Genomic DNA, 23,713 nt, shown 5'->3' on the forward strand with positions numbered 1-23,713 from the left:
AAAACAGGGAAGTGCTACTCTCCTCATTTCACAGTGATGTAAGAATAAATGCATTAAAGATTGTGAAGTACTTTGAGATTTACTGATGAAAAGTGCAATATTAGAGCTGGGTGTTATATAATATGAAGAGACAAATCATAAGACCCCCTTTAAACTTTTTTCAACCCACGGTTTTGGCTAACACAAATCAGCATGGGATGGAAAATTGCAAGAAGAGATATAATTTCTGTATCTTCAGTCTGGTTTGATGGGTTGTTCCTTCTGTGTATAACTTACGAGGCAACAGAAAAAGCCACTTAGAACATGGAGGGCAAGATTTTTAAAAGGGATTAGTGATTTTTGGCTGAGTCTACTTTTTTTGTCTGACTGACTTGAGACTACTAAAAAATGGCCTGATTTTAAGAGGATAAGTGCTCAACATTTTTTGAAAATGTGGCCCCTTTAAGGTGTCTCAACTTGGGCACCCACAAATTGACCTTCAGCCTGTTGGAACCTTCAATTCAGATAATCAGTAGCCCAGAAAACAAGAAACTTCTTTTCCTCAGCAAAGTCTAGCTTCTGCCAAGACCGATAAGGATTGCTCAGTAACACTACTGCTGTTCTTTTATCATGTAAGGATCCTTTTAAGTATCATTCAGTTAAAAGGACTTATTTAAAGACTCAAAATTGAAACTTCAAGCCTCCCAAGCGTAAGACTGGACTGGATTTGTCAAACTTATTTTGTGCAGATTTATTATCTGTTCAGTACCTTATTGTTGCATGAAGGGAAAACATACTTCACTTTAGAACTGCTGTTTTTCTGCTCACTATTTCTCTTCTTTCCCCCTTCTGTTACTTTGTTTCATTTGTACTTTGTTCTCTGTAGCAACTCCCACTTTCTCACCTCTGACCTGTGGATTTTGATCTCAACCCTTTCCTCATTTCATTGCTAAAAGAATAAATTAAATAGTTAATTATTACATTTTAAAGTGTCTAGTTTATTGGTAGTCAGAGGAAGTTCACATCTGTGAGTCATTGTTTCAGGCTGTTTGCAGAATCAGGCAGACAGCACTACATTGGTTACAGTTTGTTCACATCTGAAAGGTTATAATGTGTAGCCAGGAGAGAAGGAACTTTTTTTGGTGAGAGCTTAGGTTCTACAGATTGTGAACATGCTATGCAGGCCATGCAAATGTCTTTGGTGGGCTGGATCCGGACAACATTTGGCACCCCAATCTAGACCCATACAGAAAAGGGTAACATTTTCTCACCCTTCCATAAATTCACATTTCCTTATTTCCTATAATAGAAGAAGAGGTTCTTTCATCTTGAGAGAATCTTTTAAGGCTCAGTCTATCTACCATACCATCTCATTGAGTGATTTAAAGTGAGTAGGCGTCTTCGTTCTTAGAGAAAAACACTGATAAGTACAAGATTGGGCACCCTCAGTAATGACCAGATGTTACTGCATAAAATTACAGGAGATGCCTCTTGTGTCCCCCCTGTTCATCCTGCCCTCCATTGGTTTACATTCACTTTCAGTCAGAGCCAGTCCTGTGGACGCATGTGCTTGGGCTAGAACTAGCAGCAATAAAGTTTAGCTTGTTCTTCGAGTGATGGTTCCTATGTGTATTTCACATGTGGGATATGGATGCGCACCATGTGTCTGAGTCTGGAAATTTTTGTAAGCAGTATTCATTACCCCACCTATGGGCTATAGTTCTCCTTGTTCTCCAAACTCAGCATATATGGTGGTGCGAGCCGATGCCCCTCTAGTTCCTTCTTACTGCTGCATGGTCTGAGTGAGAATCTTTGGTGTCCTCTGCTCCTCTTTTTTTTTTTTTTCTGTCATTGCTGTAGGATATTTGATATAGTTCGTTTTTAGTATTTTTATAGCACGTTCTGCATAGTATAGTTGGATAGGGTTTTTTCCTTTTTCTTCCCCCCCCCGGGGATGTTTTCACCCTAAGCAGTCTGGGATTATGGCCAGGATCTCAGATGTCAAAAACTGTTTCTTGCCCTCTCTCCTTTTCAGTGAGTGACAAAGATCAACAGTGCCTCTACTGCCTGGGTGATGCTCATATTTCTGTCTAGTGCAGCATCTGCCATTCTCTTCCTCCCCCTCTCCCCCCAAACTTGTGAGGGTCAGGAACTGAGACTCAGAAAAGATCTTGTGGAGAAGGCAATAAGGCCCCAATCAGATCCTGTCTGGGGACATCTCTGTTTATCAGTCTCGGCAAGCGAGCTATGCCTCTCAAAGCACAAGTTCAGGAATGGAGACTACAACTGTTAAGCCTAGAGAGGAAGCTTCACATGAGGTGCAGTTTGATAGACATCAGGACAAGTCATCTTCATCTAAAACTGCCCTGAAGAGAGAGGCTCCCTACCTGACCCATCAAAGTCAAGAGAGCCAGGGTGCACTTGGCTCTAAGGGCTTAGGCCTCAGTAAATCTTCTTGACAGAATGAGGAGGCACACAAGGTTATAGATCCAATGGTTCTGACATTGACTGATGGTGAAGGCTTGGGATAAACAGCTTCTGACACTGCCATCTACTTCTAAAGCTTATGTGGTACCAATAACGACATGGCCCTAATGGGAGCCAGCAGCCACGGTGACTAGAGAAGCTCTGTTCCAATGGCTCTGCCAATAATACTCTCCTCAGACTACAGGGTGTTCTGCGATCTGCCTCTCCCTGGAGGACATCTTTGCTCTTCCTTACCTTCATTCACCCTCCTATTGGCATCATCTCTACTCTTGGCCATGCATACACCTAGAAAGAGACTCTTCCAGCAAGACAGCCATTTGTACCATTGGTTCCACCAGAGATAAGGAATCCAGATTTCTCTTCAGATGAGTATTAGTCTCTGCAGCATCAGGCAGAGGGAACATGAGACGAACCCCAGATGATCAGGATTTCAGTCCCAGACCAGATATAACTGGCCAAAGGACAGGTGGTATCTGATACCAAGGATTCCTCCTCCACCAGTTGATCCATCCTACTGGCAATCTTGTGGACTATGGGAGCCTACCAGAGACACCAAGGATCACTTCAGGAGTCCTATTTATCATCATCCAGTTACCCACAGTTGAAACTGTCAGAATATTTGGAAGGGGAAGGTAAGCAGGAGCCAACAGTTCTTGCCATCCTCACCAGATGAGGTGGTTACTCCATTCTCTCTGTTTCCCTCAGATGACTTTAAGCAATACCAGGAGCTCATGCACAAGGTGACGGTAAAGCCACAGATTGAGCTGGAGAAGGTCCAGGAGCCTCAGCACAGTTTGGATATTCTGCAACCTTCTGGTCCCTGATGAGTGGCCCTCCCCATCAATGAGGCCATCGTGGACCTTGAAAAGATGATTTGGCACACCCTGGCTTCTTGTGTGCCCACCACGAAGAGGGCCAAAAAGCTTATCTCAAGCTTTGTTCTTTCCTGGAGGGGAAGGGGAGGGGTTTTTGTTTTCTCACCCACTGCCTAATTCTTTGGTAGTGCAGGTAGCTACAGAACAGTCCAAGCAACAGCACCCAAAGCCTACACTCTCTGATAAGAGACACAAGTAACTCAACCTGCTAGGGAGAAAGGTCTTTTCATCCACATCACTCCAGTTCAGGAGCGCAAATTAGCAAGCCTTTTTGCCCAAATACAATGTTAGCAACTGTAATAAGTTTTTGGAATTCAAGGACAAGCTCCTTGAAGATAAGGCCCACTCCCAGGCCTTAGTGGATGAGGATAGGATGGTGGCCAAAGCTTCCCTCTAAGCTGCTCATTTAGAAAGATGGCTGCAGCCATTGTTATGAGGAGGGGCTAATGGGTTGCAATCCTCAGTTCCCTAGAGAGGTGGAGAGTACCATCCAAGATCTGCCCTTTTGATAGTATCAACCTATTTCATGATCGTTTCTCCACTCCTTGAGTCTTTATGGTAATGCTTTGCTTGCTGGGCATTTATACTCCCACCCTTCAGAGAAAACACCATGGACACGGGGAATAGGGCAAGACGATCTCCTCAGCTTTTTAACCACCAACATCCTCAGGAGCCACCACACAAGAGACAGAGGGTTTATAGATCCAGGAACTCAGACACTGTAACATCAACTGAAACATCATATTCCAGCCTCCAAATGAAGAGTTTCTTTTGATAGGTCTGTTAAGACCAGCATACCCTTATTGATGCTGCTTCATTCCCCCTTTTCCTCCCTTGATATTTGGAGGCTGCCTTACCTAATTTGCCAAAAACTGGAGGGACCACTACAGACAAATGGGTATTAGCGATTATTCATAGTAGCTATTTGATCATGTTTCTGATACCTCCTACTCACAAATCCCCTTCCCTGTTCCATTTTAAGGACCACTCTCACAAGAAAATTCTACAACAAAAGGCAAGCCCCCTTCTCTGCCAGGGAGCTGTAGAAAGGGTTCCACCACTACATCAGGGAAGGGATTCTATTCCCCTTACTTCCTGACCTCCAAGAAGAATGGGAGAAGGAGAGCAATTCTCAGTCTGAAGCAGCTGAATGGATTCATTTGAAAGCTAAAATTCTGCATGATATCCTTGGGCATCAATAATTTCCTTGTTAGAGGAGGACACCATGGTTTGACATTCTTGACCTGAAAGATGTATATGTTCACAAAGACATCCACCCAAGTCACAGGAGGTTCCTCTTCAATCAATCACATTACCAGCTCAGTGTCCTTCATTTTGGGCTACCTATAACACCTAAGGTCTTTATGAAGGTTTTTTTCAGTAGTGGCAGTTCGGACAAGAAGGGATTTACAGGCTTCCCTTACCTCAACAACTGGCTTCTGAAGGGCAATTCCTATGAGGAAGTCCAGTGAACAGCCAGTGTTCTGCTCAGCCTCTGGCTTACCTGGATGTCTGCATCAATCACAAAAAGTCCATGTGGACCTCCACAAGATGCATAAACTTTACAGGGGCAATGTAGGACTCAACCACAGCAAGAGCATATCTACTACTTGACCAGTTTCAGGCCATAAGCGCACTCATATGTCAGGTCAATATCAGACTCAGGATGTCAGTCCAAACTTGCTTTTCCCTCCTTGGCCACATTGTCTCTTGCACACATGTGACACCATTCACCAGACTTCATCTTTGTTGCCTACAAGCCTAGCTTCTCTCTATGGACACATCAGAATGGCAATGTAGATGGTAAGGTGACCATTCCTTCAGAGTTTTGGACTCTTTCAGATGGTGGATGAAACTGGAAAAGGTTTGGATGGGGATTCCATTTCTCACACTGACTCTTGATGCAATCATTTTTAACAGTGCCTCCTTGGGTTGGAGTGTTCACGTGAGTGGTCATATGGCACAAGGTATCTGGACTGTTGGGAGTCCAGAATGCATATCAGTTGACTAGAACTCCGAGCAATCCGTTGAGCCTGTGACACCTCCCTCCCATTCATACAACCCAAACATGGCTAAATGTTGGACAACGGGAAAGAGGTATTTTATATAAACAAGCAGGGGGGAACAAGCTGACATCCTCCGTGCATATAAGAAAGCATCCTCTGAAACTGGTGCATCAGCCTTCGCATAGCCCTACCATCAGCATATTTACCATGGGTGCAAAACTCCCTAGCAGATTGTCTGAGCAGACATTTTTCTGCAAATCACAAATGAGAGGTTTACACTTTTGGTTCTCAATGTTTTCTCTCACTGGGGAACACCAGACTGGGACTGTTTTGAGGTATGGGGGAACAGGAAACTTCCTCAGTACTGCTCCAGAGCAGCCCTGTGCAGGGGCTCAATTAGAGATGCTCTTCTGGTGTCATGGACGGATTGCCTGGAGTATGCCTTCCTTGCCATACCATTGATACCGCAGATTCTATGGAAGATCCACCAAGACAGAGCTCAAGTCATCCTGATTGCACCCAATTGGCAGAGACAGTTCTGGTTTATGGATCTGCCAAACTCCCTGTTCACCCACCCATGAATATCCTCCTAGAAAATGGGATATTTGTCCCATAGAAAATGTTGAGTTTTCCATGCAAAATTGAAAACCAGAACACTTTAGCCAAAACCCAAAATATTTCTGCTCTGAAATGCTTCTGCAGTACATAATGCTCTCATTCTCTTCTGTAGGCTGGGCTCCCTTGGCAAACTACATCTTCCATGATGCATATGGGTCTTTACTCTTGGTGAGCAGAGACATAGATAATGGCAGTTGCCTGGCTATGGTGCATTGTGAAAGCTGTAGTCCAGCTTGAGAGGGGCTTGGTTCTTGGATGTCCAGTTTTTTGACAAAATCAATTTTCCATAGAAAGTAGACATTTTCCACAAAAACTATTTTAGTCAAAAACTGAATTTTCTGTAGAAACAGTTTTGGTAGAAAACTTTCAACTAGTTTTTATTTTAATATATTTGTTAATTACTTTACAGCCTCCACCGCCCCCACACACACTTAAAGAAAGCTAAGGCTGGAATATCAAGCACTCAGAAGTTAAGAAATGCTAGAATTAAGATTGTGTTATAGTACACTCTGGAAAAATAGTACGTGATCTTATAGTTAGTGTCATTAAGGTGGCTATAGACCCTTCTGCCCCGTCCTCCTTCTCTCCAGGCTATCACTACTCCTCTGCTCCTCTTTATTCGCCCTCACACAACTCATTTCATTATCCCACCTCCACTTCTTCCCTTCCCTTCCCACCAGCTCCTTCCTGTTCACACCTCTGCATTCAGGTCACATTGCTTCCTCCTTCTCCTTCATGCTGCCTTGGCGGTAGCAGTGGAAGCATTGAGAACACAGGAGGGACATTCTTCCTGTTCTCAATTCCAGTGCCTGGCAGCACAGAATTGTTCAGCTGTTGAGAGAAGCAATTGCAAGTAAAGTCTGGCCCAACCCTATATCCCTGGAACGGCATATGACTAGTCTGGCTGGTCCACAGGAGATGTATGGGGATGAAGAATGCTCTGTGCAGGCAGACTCTTCAGAGAGTGATGCTGCTGCCAGTCTCACAAATTTCTACTGAGCAAACTGCAGTTTTCGGAGACTTGCCTGAATTTGGGTACAGTCTCAATTTGAGAGAGAGAGAAACTTCCTCAGAAGTTGATTTTGTTGAGAGAATGTGAGGTGCCAAAAACTCAGTGTTCTCACTGATTGCTCCTGCTAACTTGTACACTGAAAGAGTAAATACATTGTTCTAAATTGATGGACTTGAAGATTTAAAAAAAGCTCTTTGCAGATGGTAAATTTATCTTTCTGAATATGGTTATCAAAAACATAAATTCTCCAAGACCAGTCTTGAGTATATGCAAGACAAAAGACTGCTTGGGCTAAGCAGGAGCTATAGGATTATATGAATGCACTGAGCTTTAGTCAGAGATGCATTCTCCTTTACAGGGGATAAGGCACAGAAATCCCCATCTTCTGAAGCACTGGAACCACAGAGAAGGGGGGCAATTTACTGCCAGTTCACTTTCCAATAGCAACTCTGAGAGGAAGGCCTTTAATACAAGCAAGACAAGTGACTGCTCAAAACCTCGGCAATTCGTAGCCTAAGCTCATACATAGAATTTCACAAATCCCAAGGCCAGTGCTCGCATTCTCAGAAATGCATATTTTAGATTAATTTCAGGTTAGTGCATGTCAGAATGCTGAGTTGTGGTTTATACTGAAGTGTAAAAATGAGTGTTTCAGTTCCAGTTAGACAATATATGTGTGGTTTTTTTTAATTGTATTTTCCTGGGTTGAGAAGCTTTTTGAGATCATTTTAGTGTTGCTGCTTACTTTAATGTGCTCTTTGCTGGTATAATATCAGTATATATGTCATGCAAAATGTTCTTTAAATCTTCTCCAATAACTTGTATTTCGCTTGACCGAGGCACATTTTTAACCATTTAATGAAATTTTGTATCTCTTTAGCAAAGTTACTAAGTATTTTTGGCTTTACTAATGAAGTAATGAGACTTTTTGATATCAGTAGCAATTGTTGATATCCAAGCTTTTAAGCTTTGAAAGTTTACAATGTGTTTCAGGTATTTGTGAAGTGTCATTTTGATTATAATCCATACAATGACAACCTGATCCCATGCAAAGAAGCAGGTTTGAAATTTTCTAAAGGAGAAATTCTTCAAATCGTAAACCGTGAAGACTCAAATTGGTGGCAGGTTGGTAAAATGCTGAGACCTTTATTACTTTTATTATTTATAATAGTAATAGATTTGTATTAATCTAATCCTGTTGGTAGGAGTTTTAGGAAGAAGTATTGATCCTGCTTTTCACTCTCCAGTGTAACCTCAAAGTCTTAAAACAACTTTATATCATTCAGTCTTTCACTTCAGTTTTATCTATACCACTCTATCCTTTTTATACTACTGCTTATTTGGTCTCAAGCTGCTACATTCCAAAATTCATTATAGAAAGATAATTTCCAGGAAAGTATTAAGTCTTAGGTTGTCAGTTAATTATGGTTAACCTCCCTCTGACAGTGGTTGTGGAAGAGCAGGTTCTTCTTTGAGTGGTTGCTGACATGTGTTGCACTCAGGTGCGTGCACACCCAGCGCACCAAAGCTGGATAATTTTGCCTAGCAGTACCCATAGAATCGGCACTGGCTTCCCTCCCATCATGGCTTTTCCCAAGGCTATAAAAGGGCAGCACCATCCCAACTCCCCTCTGTTCCTCTCACTGCTCACAGCTAGAGTTGGAGCACTTAGTGTGATCTTTCCTGTCACTTGTCTTTACAGCTTTTTGTGTCATCTTTGTATATAGTTATTGTTAGTACCCTTAGTTAATAATAGTTAGTAGCCAGGTAGCTTCTTCTGGTGGGATGCCCTCACTGGGATTAAAACATTGCCCTTTTTGTGAGGCAGCTGTTCCCAATAACCATCCCTACCCCAAATGTTTGTTGTGCCCTCAGGAAGGGCATGCTAAAGAAAGGGGCTCTGTTTGTAAGTCCTTTAAAAAGAGGACACAGGTAACTAGTGATGTAAGATTAAATCAGACAATGTTGCCTGCCTCAACATTGGGGACCGGTGTGGAGAGTCAGGCCTCTGAAAGGGTACTGGAGCCAGTATGTATTGGTACTTCTAGACCAGAGGTGAGAAAACTATGGCCCACGGGCCACATCTGGCCCATGGGACCCTCCTGCCCGGCCTCTGAGCTCCTGGCCCGTGAGGCTAGCCCCCGGCCCCTCCGCTGCTGTCCCCCCTCACCCGCAGCCTCAGTTTGCCCCGCCGGCAGGGCTGCGAGCTTCTGGGGCAGCACAGCTGCAGAGCCCTGCCTGACCCAGTGCTCTGTGCTGCACAGTGGTGATGGCGTAGCTGGCTCCAGCCAGGCAGCGCGGCTGTAGCGCCGCCAGCCCCCAGTGCTCCAGGCAGTGCAGTAAGGGGACAGGGAGCAGGGGGATTGGATAGAGGGCAGGGGAGTTCAGGGTGGTGGTCGGGGGTGTGGATAGAGGTTGGGGCAGTCAGAGGGCAGGGGGGTTGAGTGGGGGCAGGAGTTCCGAGGGTGGCCAATCTGGAATAAAAGGAGGGATTGGATGGGGCAGCGAGGGGCAGTCAGGGGCAGGGGTTCCGGAGGCCGTCAGGAGACAGGGAGAAGGGGTGGTTGGATGGGGCAGGAGTCCCGGGGGGGGGGTAGTCGGATGGGCCGTCGGGGGGCAATCAGGGGAAGGGGTTCCCGGGGCAGTCAGGGGACAGAGAGAAGGGGTGGTTGGATGGGGTAGGGTTCCCGGGGGCGGGGGTGGGCGTCAGGGAACGGGGGGTTGGATGAAACAGGAGTCCCGGATGGTGGGTGGATAGGGGGTGGAGGCAAAGCCACGACCCCCTCCCCTAACCGGCCCTCCATACAATTTCCAAAACCCAATGTGGCCCTCAGGCCAAAAAGTTTGCCCACCCTATTCTAGACTGAGCTCAGATTACTTGCCAGAAGGAAGAGAGACTGCTCCCCTTCATTGGGGCCCCAAACAAAAAGAACCAACAAAACAGATGAGGGTCATTCCAGAGGATGGGGAGATTCATCTTCTCAGACTAAGGGAAGTACTAATTGGCACTGGGAGCCCCCTGGCGTGAGGGATAGAGTGGGACCATCAACCCGTTCTCTAGTATCACGTTTAGATCAGGTTTGTGAATCTGTACCAGCAACTCTGGTATACTGTCTTGGGGACACCCATTGATTCCGTACCTTCAAGAGAGATGATGGCACCATCGTTTTCCACTCTGTGGATCAGGCAGCAGCAGATTTGCTGTGCCTGTCTGTTCCTAACTCACTGCTTATTCAGGACTCTCCTCTGACTGCAGTTGCATAATCTGTGGTATCCTCTGCTACCCTGGGGTTGTTGGTGAATTTTAAATCATTTCTGACACCGTCGTCCACACTTCAGTTTACCCACAATTCATGGGTGTTGTCGACTTCTTGCTTGGTACTGAGGGTGTCTTTGGCATGCATAGAATCCATTGTATCAATGCTCTCTACAGCAGTCTGGATCTGCTGGCATGACCCCAGCTTTATTTTTAGTACTGATGCCTTCTTGGGGTCCCAGAATGAGTTCACGGCTGGTACCAATATTCAGGGACTTGTTGACTGGCCCCAACTACATTGTCATCCTCGTCACCAGATGATGCAGTGGTACTCAAGTCCTAATCTCCAGTACTAGAGGATTTCAGATCATATCAGGATCTGCTCAAACACATGGCATCAGCCATATGTATTAAGGCCAGGTTTGTGCTGGAAAACACCCATAAAATGAAAGATATCTTCCGACAATTGGTTCCTGGGAGAGCTGCCCTCCCTATAAACGAAGCAACACTAGAGTCTGTAAATCATTATGCAATACCCTGGTTTTAACACCCACAGCAAAGTGCACTGACAAGAGATACTATGTGGCAATGGAGGGCTTCAAATCCTTTTTCACCCCTCCAGTTCCAGATTCCCTGGTTGTGACAGCAGCAAATGAGCGAGTGAGACCAGGAAGATATAAATCTATGCCTAAAGAAAAGGAGTCCAAAATGCTATGTTGATTGAGGAGAAAAATCTACTTGACTTCCTCCTTGCAGATGTGTTTTGCAAACCATCAGGCTCCATTATCAGAATATGATTTTGTGAACTATGACACTATGTCTGTATTTGTGGACAAGTTACCAGTATCCTGTAAGGAGGAGTTCAAGGCTTTTTTTATGGATGGTAGTTTAGTGGCCAAAAATATCCTTACAATCAACCCTGGGTATAGCAGATGCTTCGTCCAGGCTTGTGGCCTCATGAGTACAAAACCTTGGCATAGCGCCTGAGATTCAGCAAAGCATAGAGGACTTGTTTGATGTTCATCTCCTGTTCTGAGAGAAAACTGATGAGACATTATACTCTTTAAAAGACTTCTGCTGCCCTACAGTCACTGGGGATTTATATCCAGGCAGCAAGAGACTGCATTTGGGGAAGCAGCAGCAGCAGCAATATCATCCTCAATGATATTTCTGTCAGTGTTCCTACCCTGCAAGGCAGCAAGATTTCCCCAGAAAGGGGCATAAATCATGGAGGAAGAAACCTTCTGGGTCTACTTTTAGTCAAATGGCCTATCTTCCTCCTTCTACTAGACAGTCTGTTTGACTGGTATTTTGAGAGCAGCACCTCAGTTGTCAATGTTTTCTATGCCCCAGTTATTTGGGGACAGGCTGTCTGTCTTCTACAGTGTTTGGGAGACAATAACTATGGTCAGAGGGGTCCTCCTAAGCACTGGGGGATCAGATTATGCCATTCAGTTCCTATCCATTCCCCACTCCCATCCTCTTACCCCGTCCCTTTTCAGGGACCCATCTCATGAGTCACTGCTCTTACAGCAGGTACAAACCCTGTATACTTCGGGCGCTATAGAGGAGGTTCCTCGTCACCTTTGCGGAAAGGTGTTTTTATTCACGATACTACCTGATCCTCACATCTAAGGAAGGAATGAAACCTGTCCTTGATCTCAAAAAACTTATCAGAGATTCCACATGGTTATCCTAGTTACTGTTCTTTTCTGCTCTGAATTACAACTGGTTTGCTGCTCTCGATCTCCAGGATGCTTATTTTCATGTAGCAATCTTCCCAGGCCACAGAAAGTACCTCAGATTCTTCATCACCAGCCATCACTACCAGCACATGGTTCTCCCTTCAAACTGTCATCAGCCCCATATGTCTTTGTTAAATGCATGGCGGTGATGGCTGCTTCTCTCAGGAGAAGGGGAATTTATATCTTTCCATACTTGAATGATTGGCTACTGAGGACGTGCATCCAGGGAACAGGTTCTCTGTCACGTCAGGTTCACACTGGACTTTTTTTTTTTTTATCAGTTGGGTCTGATCTGAAACAACAGGAGCAAATCAATTTTGAAGCCAACTCAAAAAACTAAGTTCATTGGTGCTGTGATAGACTATGAATTTGAGGGCCTTTCTTCTGTCTGAACTGTTCCAGGCAGTTCATCACCTTGTTTCGGGTCTTCAGTTGCACGCTTTGATGACTGTTCAGGTACGCATGAGGTTACTGGGCCCTATGGTATGCACATATGTAGTGAAACATGTGAGGTTGCATTTTCACCTTCTTCAGTTGTGGCTGGAGTCACCTGTGTTGCCAGTTGCTGGACACCCTGTCCAGGTGCCCTAAAAATTTTGCACTCCTTACAGTGGTGGATAGAATTCAACACTGTGTGTCAGGAAGTCCCCTTTGCCTACCTTCCACCAACCAAGACAGTAGTTACTGATGCCTCCCCAATTGGTTTCGGAACACATCTGGGAGAGTTAAAAATTCAGGGTTTATGGTCAAAGGAAGCTTCCTGTTATATAAACCTGCTGGAACTTCAAGCAGTATACAATGCTTATCGAGTGTTTCAGGATCAGATCTGGGGGGCATGGATTCACATTCTCATGGACACCGCCCTTGCAGTGTATTATGTGAACAACCGGAGTGGTGCTTGCTCCAACCAGCTTTGTTAGGAAACAATAAAGGTCTGGAACTTCTGCATCAAGGAAGATATTATACTCATAGAATACTTGCCAGGCTCTCGGAACCAAATGGCCAGTCATCTCAGCTGATGTTTTTCGATCAACCATGAGTGGTCCCTAAAGAAGAGTGTGAGGTTCATTTTTCAGCAATAGAGCGTCTCTAACATGAACTTTTTTGCAACAAAGGAGAACAGAAAATGTCATCAGTTCTGCTCTTGAGCCTGGCTTAGCCCAGGGTCTATTATCAACTCTTTCCATCTACATTGAGGCGGGAACCTGATGTATGCCTTTTCTCCTATTCCTCTGATCCCTCGGACTATCCTCAAGCTCAAATTGGACCATGTCAAATTTATTATGGTTGTACAAGCATGGCTGAGGCAGTGTTAATTTTCCAACATCCTCTCTGTCGCCTTGACCTCCCAAGCCTCTTCCTTTTTTTTCCAACCTACTGACTCAACATCTTGGCCAGGTTGTTCATCCAGCTTTGAGTAGTCTGCACCTTACTGTGTAGATGTTGCATGACTAGCTCTCGGAGGCAGTTAGCTATATTCTCCTTAGTAGTAGCATTCCAGCCATAAGGGTCATTACTTGTCTAAGTGGAAACAATTTTTGATTTGGGCAGTGTCCACGCCAGTTAAACCCAACATCCATGCAAATTCAGCCCACGTTTTGGAGTATTTGGTGCATTTGAAATCTTCAGGCATCACTCTGAGCTCCCTAAAAGTTCACTTGGAGACGTTCTCAGCTTTCCATTCTCCCATTCAGGGGAAGTTGGTATTCTCAAATCCTATGATTATAAGGGTTTTGAGAGGGTATTATGCACCTTTTTCCACTAGCAAAAGAAATGGTGCCATTGTGGGACCATAACATGGTCCTGCCAGCACTGATTGGTCCACCATTTGAGCTGATAGCAACACGTTCATGGGCTCTCCTCTGAGCTCTCTCAGAAGACTGCCGTCCTACTGGCTATAACATCTACAAGGATTTGTGAGTTGTAGCCTTAATGGAAGATGCTTCATATACTCAATTCTTCAAGGACAAGATGGCTTTAAGACCACACCAAAATTTTTTGTTTAAAGTAGTATCTCAGTTTCACCTTAATCAGATTATTTACTTACTGATATTTTTTTCTCAAACCACATTCAAGTGTGGAGGAACAGCATCTGCATAGTTTAGATCAGTGGCTCTCAAACTTTTTTACTTGTGACTCCTTTCACATAGCAAGCCTTTGAGTGTGACCCCCCCCTATAAATTAAAAACATCTTTTTATATATTTAATACCATTATAAATACTGGAGGGATTTGGGGTGGAGGTTGACAGCTAACAGCCCCCCCATGTAATAACCTCGTGACCCCCTGAGAGGTCCTGACCCCCAGTTTGAGAACTCATGGTTTAAATGTAGTGGTTGGCATTTTATTTAGAAAGGACTAAGCCGTTTCATTCATCACCTCAGCACTTTATTTCCTACGCTGAGCAGATGAAGGGACAACCATTCTCTGCTCAGACTATTTCCAAGTAAATAACTGCCTGAATTACTTTGGCTTGTGAAGTGACTCAGATGACACCTCCACCATCATTTGTGGGGTCATTCAAAGAGAGCTCATGTGACATCAGCTGCATTTCTTAGTGGTGTCTTAGTAGTGGATATCTGCAAGGCTGTGATGTGTCTTCTGTACATACTTTTGCTAGACATTGTGCTATCACCACAGAATTAAGATCAGCTGCAAACTTGGGAGCAGTTCTGCACTCACTGTTTGAATAATTCTGAGCCAGCTTCCCACTGGAACTGCTTATGAGTCACCTGATTGGAATACATGTCTACCACCACTCAATAAAAAATGGTTACTTACCTGTATAGTAACTGTTCTTCGAGATGTATTCCATGTATTCCAGACATGTATTCCATGACCTACTCTCCATCCCTCTGCAATTGAGTCTTCAATCAGGGATTTTGGCGTGAAGGAACTGAGGGGGAGTTCGGGCAGGAGTGAGCATGATGAATATTGCAAGACAGAGTAATCTCATGCACACACATGTTGTGGAATACATGTCTGCACCCACATTTCATAGAACAGCAGTTATGATGCAGGTATCTTTTCTCTTGGTTGCTCAAAGAGTTGAATTTCCATCTCACTCTTTTTATGTGTTTAAAGTTCCCATCTTCTTCTAACCAGCCAGCTACAGTAGCTACGGAAGGGAAAATAAAGAAGAAAAAAAATAGTCTGCATAATTAGTTACTGCCAAATAAATGTGTTTCTGAAGTTAGGCACTCTGAATCTCTTCACAAGAGCATATTGGAGACATTCAGCATGCATGCTGTCACCTATCTGTCTTTTCAAACTCCTCCAGCTGGCAACTTGCAAGAGTCCAAACAAAATAAACCAAAAGCCCTCTCACACAATCCATCTCTAGTGGGTTTTTGCATTTCATTCTGTTTGTTGACATGAAGAATGATGTATTAAGTTGTAAGTAGTAACTTGTAGGTGTACCAGAATAGGTGTCATTGAATTTCTACAGCTAGAGATTTTTCATCGTCCAACCAGTATTTTTCTTGAGTGGGCAAAAAGTGAGATATTAACTTCATTCCACCTGGCGACTAATAAGATGAAACTCTGACTCAGCCTGCTGTTTATACCATTCCTTTTTAAGAGAAATGGATGTATGTAGCTGCTATTGAGAGGACCAAAACTATAAAATTTCACATTTTTGTGTCCTGAATTACTGACAATGGGACTCTCACCATAAAATGATTTCAGTAGAGAATATCTGTCTTCTAATCTTTCACAACTAAGCATAATTTTTGGTTTATAAAACCTAGATCTATGAGTTTTCTCTCCCAAGAAGTAGTAAAACAGTACAATGCAAGGGGAATTTTAAGGTGTGGTCAGTTATTAAGCAAGGATGATAATCCATGTTCGTGAAATGACAGAAAAAATAGGTTAATCAGATACCTATATTTGGAATCATGCTTAGGTTAGGGCCTCTGGATTATAACAAGAATACAGAATAAATACATAAGTATGCAGCAGAGCTCCATAGGTGATGTGCCATGCAGAATCCTTTCAAATGAATTATGTATGGCTTTAAGTGTTTTCTGAGCCATTTTGGTCCATTTGGTAAATGTACATTTTAGCAAAGGGTTTTTTTTTAATGTCTGAAATATAAACCTCTGGAATTAGAGACTTAATAATTGATATGGCAAACAGTACAATAAGGTCGTTATCAATAAGTAGTTTTCTGTGTGTCTACTCTAGCCGTGTTCCTTGAATTATGATGCTTAAGTGGACTAGAGAACTGGCAAACCCCCCTGTGTTTCTGGGAAGCATAGTGTGCTAAATTTGGGTGGTTCTTTGAGTGATTGCTCATGTGTGTTCCACAGTAGGTGTGCATGCTCGCCATGTGCACAGGTGCCGGAAGTTTTTCCCTTAGCAGTACCCGTAGTGGGGGAGTCCCGCTGTGACCCCTGGAGTGGCGCCTCTATCATGCTATAAGGTGAGCTGCGCATTCCTCACCACCCTCAGTTCCTTCTTGCCGCCAGTGAAGGTAGTCGGAACTTGTGTTCCAGCTTTACTGTAGTGTCTTCCTTAGGAGTACGATCTTCAACCGTTACTAGTTTCTCCAGTTAGTAGCCTGGCTCGGGGCATGCCCTAAGCCCCAGGCTTCAAGTCGTGCGACTCCTGTCGCAATTCCATGCCCAGAGGCGATCCACACTCCGAGTGTCTTCTCTGTCTGGGCGAGGCTCATATAAGTGAGCGCTGTAAAATTTGTAAGTCCTTCAAACCCCAGACTAAACGAGGACATGAGATTCGACTCCGAGCTCAACTTATGGAGTCCGTTCTGGCCCTGGCTCTGGTGCGCCGACCCACTACTGGGCACCGCATCCTTGGTACGGAGCAAAGCCCCATTCACCAGTCGGCACCACTCCTCTGCCAAGAAGCAAGGCAAGACCCAGCGGTGCCGAGACAAGGACAGGGGTGAGGCCGGACCCGAATTGGGCAGCCCGCGATCCCCTTTGGGACCCAGACCTCCGATTCGCATGGAGCAGAGTAGTCTGGCTCCGTCAGTGCGTGCCTACCCAACGATGAGGATTCCATCGATGCCAGAGGCAGCTTGGGCAGCGTGCGACATCCTCATCATGCCGGTACCGAGCGGGCCACCCCAGTTGGGGCCCCGGTCCCAAGGAAAGCCACCGCTGAGTGCCCACGAGCCCTCACCAGCCAGGTCAGAGGTTGAGGTCCCTGCTCAATCCACGGGGCCTTCCCGTATCCCACGTCTCATTTCCACTCCATTGTCGGGGTCGCCTGGGAGCGAGTCGCCGGAGTCGTCCTCAGCTCATAGGAGCCGCAGGCACCAGGACCAAAAGCATCTACGCTCCTCGTCCAGCCGCAGTGATAGCAGGTCGCGATGCCTTCGGCACCACCAATCTTACCATGGCGCGCACCATGCTCAGAGTGCATCCCGACAGTCACCGGCACCAACATGTCATATCCGCGTTCACCAATGAGAGTCCAGAAATAGCACCTCCAACTTTTATGTCTCATCGTCGTCGAGGTCTAAATTCGGGGTCAGACCCGACATGGACGGGACCGATTGAGCCCCTCCTGTGGCACCGTGCGATCATCAGTCACTTCAACCTCGGCTCCCTGCCGCCCTTCCCCAGGCCGCACCGTCCCTCAGGAACGTGTAACCCTGGTTGGGCCTCAGCCCATGCAGTGGCAAGGGGCACCATGGCAAAGACAGTGGTGCCAGTGGGCACCGTGGTCCCAGGCACCCGCACTGCCGGGGCCCTGCTCCGTGGCTGGGGCATCTCAAGCTCCCTCGGTGTCTCTGCCTCCATACCGAGAGCAGTCCTTGGGTGCCAAACCCAAACATGGAGTGCGACCTACCAGCACCATCCGATGCCCTAGGCGCGGTACCGGTTGTCTCGTCGGCACCAGATGAGTCCATCGCGGCGCTGCCACCTCCTTCTCAGAAGGACTTCAAAGCTCATCAGGAGCTTCTCCAGCATGTAGCCACCAATGTCCAGCTCCAGGTGGAGAAGATGGAGGAACCATCGGGCAATTTGTTTAATGTCCTGTCCTCTTTGGCATTGGGCCACGTGGCCCTACCGTTTCACCAAGGGGTAGCCAATATTTCATTCGCTCTATGGCAAACCCCGGCCTCTCTGCCACCCATTTCTAAGAAGGCAGAGCGGAAGTACTTTGTGCCAACAAGGGGGCATGAGTATCTCTACTCTCACCCTGCCCCGAACTCACTGGTGGTGGAATCGGTCAGCCACCATGAAAGACACGGCCAGACCACGCCCTCCCCCAAGGACAAGGATGCGAGGAGACTGGACACTTTTGGAAAAAAGTTTATTCCTCTGCGAGTTTTCAGCTCAGGGTGGCAAACCATCAGGGACTCCTGAGCAGGTATGACTTTAACTTGTGGGGGTCTCTGCCTAAATTTGAGCTCTCCCTCCCAGAGAACGACAGGAAGAAATTCAAGGCTCTAGTCGACGAGGGTGTGGCGGCGGCGAAAGCAGCTCTCCAGGCAGCCTCAGATGCGGCTGACACAGTGGCACATTCAATGGCCTCGGCTATCTCCATGCAACGGGCGTTGTGGCTTTCGCTGTCAGGGCTGTCCATGGAATCCCAGTCCATGATGCAAGACCTACCATTTGACAACAAAACATTATTTGTGTACCAAACAGATATGTGTCTGCAGGAGATGAAAGACTCCCGCACCACCGTGCAGACTCTCGGCCTGTATGTCCCGCCAGCCAAGGACAAACCCAGGCCGCAGCCCTTGGCTCCCCCGCGTAAGAGGCAGATATGAGCCCTCGCCAAAAAGGGACCAGAGGTGCAGGTCACAGTGCCAGTCCCGTTCAGCCCCACGCCCCAGCCCCTCGAAGGGGAAGAGGTGTTTTTGACTCTTTGCAGGGGACCACCTGGCCTGTTGCCAGGGAAAACTCACAGTTAATAAAGCTGGTTTTTGGCAAGCGTTCATCAGCCTTCGGAGTGCATTGGTCCCGTATAACGTCGGACCAGTGTGTCCTCAGTACCATCTCCGAGAAGTACAGGCTGCAGTTCGATGCAACCCCACCACATCATCCTCTGCCCCAGGGTGTCCCTGGGGACCCAGAACACGCCCTTCTTTTAAATCAGGAGATGACACATCTTCTCGCCCTAGGCGCAGTGGAGAGGGTATCTCGGGAATTCCAGGGCAAAGGGTTTTACTCCCGGTATTTCCTGATCCCAAAGGTAGGCTCAGGTCCATCCTCGACCTGTGGAATCTCAGCCAGTTTCTGGTTCGCTGCAAATTCCGTATGGTGTCACTGGCCTCTATTATTCCATCCCTGGGCCCGGGGGATTGGTTCATATCCCTGGACCTCCAGGATGTGTACTTCCATATCCACATTTTCAAGGGTCACAGGGATTTCCTCCACTTCCTGGTAGGGACAGACCATTGCCAGTTTACGGTCCTTCCCTTTGGCCTTTCCACGGCCCCCAGGGTTTTTTATCAAATGCATGGTGGTGGTGGCAGCCCACCTCAGGAGGAATGGGCTGCAGATCTTCCCCTACCTGGATGACTGGCTGCTCAAGGGCAAGTCTCGGTCCCAGGTGCAGGTGCGGATGGAATTCCTGCTGCATGAGTCTAGGCCTAGTGGTGAACAACGGAAAGTCCAGGTTAGTCCCAGTTCAGCGCATACACTTCATAGGAGTGCTGTTAGTCTCCCTGGTAGCCACTGCCTCCCTCCCACACGACAGGTTTGAGACACTCAAAGGTCTCATCACCTCAGTCATGGCCTTTCCGGTGGCAACGACACGAGTATGCCTTCAAATCCTAGGCTATATGGCAGCATGCACCTCCGTAGTGCGACATGCCAGGCTCAGGATGAGCCCCCTCCAACTCTGGCTGGCATCTCAGTATTCCCAGGCTAGGGACGACCTGGACAAGGTCGTCACATTGCCACCCAATGTAGTAGCTGACTTGCAATGATGGTTCCTCCCAAGCAACATGCTTCAGGGAACCCCCTCCCTCACTAGATCTGGTGTCGGACGCCTCGGACCTGGGATGGGGAGCCCATGTTGGGAGCTTCAAAACGCAGGGCAGATGTTCACCGTCGGAATTGCATCTACACATAAATGTCAGGGAGCTCATGGTGGCACGCCTGGTGTGCGTAGCCTTCAGCCAGCACATAGCGGGAGGGTGATCAGGGTCCTCATGGACAATACGACCGCAACGTATTATATCAACAGGCAAGGGGGCATGTGTTCCGTGGCCTTGTGCCAGGATGCCCAGCTCCTGTGGGAGTTCTGTATAGCCCACAACATCCTTCTGAGGGCCTTTCACCTGCCCAGCAGGTGCAATATGCTCGTAGATCGCCTAAGCAGGTTCTTCTCCCAACTACACAAGTGGTCTCTAAACAGGGAGGTGACCAGGCAGCTCTTCCTACAGTGGGGAGCTCCTCAGGTAAATCTCTTCGCCACCATCCAGAATCGCCTGTGCCCATGATTCTGCTCCAGGGCGGGAGAGGGCAAAGGGGCGATATTGGACGCATTCCTAATCCCATGGGTGGACTGCCTGTTCTACGGCTTCCCGCCCTTCCCCTTGATAGGCAGGGTCCTACAGAAGGTAAAGGCAGACGGGGCTCGGATTATCCTCATAGCCTCGGATTGGGCCTGTCAACATTGGTACGGGACCCTCCTGTAGCTTTTAGTGCCCCCACCCCCATGCAGACTGCCGCTCCGACTGGATCTCCTCTCTCAGGAGGGAGGATGTCTCCTTCACCCCAACCTGGCCACACTCCGCTTGACAGCGTGGCTGCTCTGTGGCTGAATGAGGAAGAGGGGAGGTGTTCTGAGGGTGCTAGACAAGTCCTGCTCAAGAGCAGGAAACTGTCCACATGTTGAACCTACCTGGCCAAATGGTATCAGTTCTCCATGTGGGCAAGGGAGAGGAGTTATTCCCCCTCCTCCACGTCTATCCAGCTCATCCTCGATTATCTTCTGTCCCTTAGGATCCAAGGGCTGGCTCCCTCCTCGGTCAGGGTGCATCTGGCAGCCATTTCGGCTTTCCACCCCCCGTTGCAGGGCCACTTGGCGTTTTCACACTACATGATCTCCCGGTTCCTCAGAGGGTGGATCGGACATTCCCTTATGCTAGATCCCCGGTCCCGCTCTGGGACCTGAACCTAGTGCTCTCCTGCCTGACAGGGCTTCCATTTGAGCCCTTGGTCACATGTTCTTGGTCCCACTTATTGTATAAAGTGGCGTTCCTGGTAACTATCACCTCAGCCCGCCGGGTCTCGGAGCTTAGGGCCCTGACCTCTGAAGCCCCATATACAGTCTTCCATAGGGATAAGGTCCAGCTCCGCCCGCACCCAGCTTTTCTGCCAAAGGTAATCTCAGCTTTTCACATGGATCAGGACATCATCCTCCCAGTCCTCTGTCCTAAGCCCCATGCCTCTAATGGGGAACAACGCCTGCACATGCTAGATGTGCATAGCGTGCTGGCTTTTTACTTAGACCGAACCAGGCTAGTCCGTAAATCCCCTCAGCTTTTCGTTGCTTCCGCCGAGTGCATGAAGGGGTGACCAGTATCCACCCAGCAGATCTCCTGCAGGATCATCTCATTCATACGCACTTGTTACGACCTGGCAGGGGTTCCCCTGCCTCCTATAATGAAGGCTCACTCGACGAGCTCAGGCCTCGTCTGCTGCCTACGTGGCTCATGTCCCTATCCAGGACATCTGCAAGGCTGCTACATGGTCCTCTGTCCATACCTTCTCATTGCACTATGCGATAGTCTCCCAAATGCACGTTGACGCCGGTTTTTTAGGGCAGTGCTCTGCCCCAGTAACCCTTAAACTCCTGCCCACCTCCATCAGGTGTAGCTTGGAGTAACCTACTGTGGAATACACATGAGCAATCACTCGAAGAAAGACAGTTACCTATTCCGTAACTGGCGTTCTTCGAGGTGTGTTGTTCAGGTGTATTTGACATCCCGCCCTCCTTCCCCTCTGTCGGAGTTGTCTGGCAGGAAGGAACTGAGGGTGGGGGGAGTGCGCAGCTCCCCTTATAGTGCAATATAGAGGCACCACTCCAGGGGTCGCAGCGGGGCTCCCCCACTATGGGTACTGCTAAGGGAAAAACTTCTGGCACCGGTGCACATGGTGAGCACATGAGCACACACACCTACTGTGGAGTACACCTGAGCAACACATCTCGAAGAACGCCAGTTACAGAACAGGTAACTGTCCTTTTTCAGGTGTCCATCACTAATGCATCAGTGCTTAGCCTCCAGAAATCCTAACTGACAGTGTGACATCTTTCAAGAACCCAGTCTTCAGGATTGAATGTCTGAAAGTCTGCTGCTTGATTGCATCATTGGACTAAAATTTAAAGTATTTGTCACGGGATTTATAGCTTATTAACTTGATTACAGGCTAGCCATGTCAAAGAAGGAGGAAGTGCTGGTCTTATACCTAGCCAGTTCCTGGAAGAGAAGCGGAAGGCATTTGTTAGGAGGGACTGGGATAATTCGGGTAAGGTTTAATGTGCGTTCAGAGATGAGTTCCTTTATGATTAGCTTGCTTTGCTTTTTCCATTTACACAATAAGTCAGACCTTACAAAAGAGGCTCCACAGGTGGTTTCAATACATAATAAATGCTAGTTGTTGCAAATGTATTTTATTTTTACCTTGACTGGAAGAGCGAGGATTAGAATGTACACTCACTGTTTTCAGAGTTCTGAGCCTTTTTGCCACCTGCTGGTGAATGGTAAAATTAAGCGGGAAAATCAGCCATAGGGTGACCATTTTTCACGTTGCTTTTAAAATATATATATTAATAAAATTAGGGCTGTAAAGCAATTAAAAACATTAATCGTTATTATGCAATTTAAAAAATTCATCACGATTAATCACACTGTTAAAGAATAATAGAATACCATTTATTTAAATATTTTTGGATGTTTTCTGCATTTTCAAATATATTGATTTCACTTACCACACAGAATACAAAGTGTACAGTGATCACTTTATATTACTTTTTATTACAAATATTTGCACAGTGGAAAACAAAAGAATTTTTTTTCAGTTCACCTAATACAAATAATGTAGCGCAATCTCTTCATCATGAAAGTTCAATTTACAGATGTAGAATTATGTACAAAAAAATAACTGCACTCAAAAATAAAATAATGTAAAATTTTAGAACCTGCAAGTCCACTCAGTCTTACTTCATGTTCAGCCAGTTGCTCAAACGAACAAGTTTGTTTACATTTGCAGGAGATAATGCTGCCTGCTTCTTGTTTACAATGTTAGCTGTAAATGACAACAGGTGCTTGCATGGCACACTTGTAGCCGGCATTGCAAGATATTTACATGCCAGATGCTCTAAAGCAGGGGTAGGCAACCTATGGCACTGGCGCCGAAGGTGGCGCATGAGCTAATTTTCAGTGGCACTCACAGTGCCTGGGTCCTGGCCACCAGTCCAGGGGGCTCTGCATTTTAATTTAATTTTAAATGAAGCTTCTTAAACATTCTGAAACTTTATTTACTTTACATACAACTATATTTTACTTAGATATTATAGACTTATAGAAAGAGACCTTCTAAAAAGGTTAAAATGTATTAACGCAAAACCTTAAATTAGAGTGAATAAATGAAGACTCGGTACACCACTTCTGAAAGGTTGCTGACTCCTGCTCTAAAGATTCATATGTCCCTTCATGTGTCAGTCACCCTTTCAGAGGACATGCGTCCATGACGATGACTGGTTCTGTTCAATAGCTATCCAAAGCAGTGCAGAGCGACACAC

At 46.5% G+C, this 23,713-nt stretch overlaps 1 protein-coding gene across 6 annotated transcripts in view; it reads left to right on the plus strand.

Annotated features, from left to right (window-relative positions):
- The window catches only part of PALS2 (protein associated with LIN7 2, MAGUK p55 family member), a 145,981-nt gene that overhangs the window by 98,573 nt on the left and 23,695 nt on the right, over positions 1 to 23,713 (plus strand). For 5 of the 6 annotated variants that reach the window (XM_050938639.1, XM_050938638.1, XM_050938642.1 and 2 more), the window contains exons 6-7: positions 7,971 to 8,102; positions 22,338 to 22,437. In XM_050938639.1, coding sequence (XP_050794596.1) covers positions 7,971 to 8,102; positions 22,338 to 22,437 — 232 coding nt within the window. The remainder of the gene's footprint in view (positions 1 to 7,970; positions 8,103 to 22,337; positions 22,438 to 23,713) is intronic. The other variant, XM_050938643.1, reaches the window with a different exon arrangement.

Source organism: Gopherus flavomarginatus, chromosome 2 (genome assembly GCF_025201925.1).
Source record: "Gopherus flavomarginatus isolate rGopFla2 chromosome 2, rGopFla2.mat.asm, whole genome shotgun sequence".
Classification (NCBI taxonomy): domain Eukaryota; kingdom Metazoa; phylum Chordata; order Testudines; family Testudinidae; genus Gopherus; species Gopherus flavomarginatus.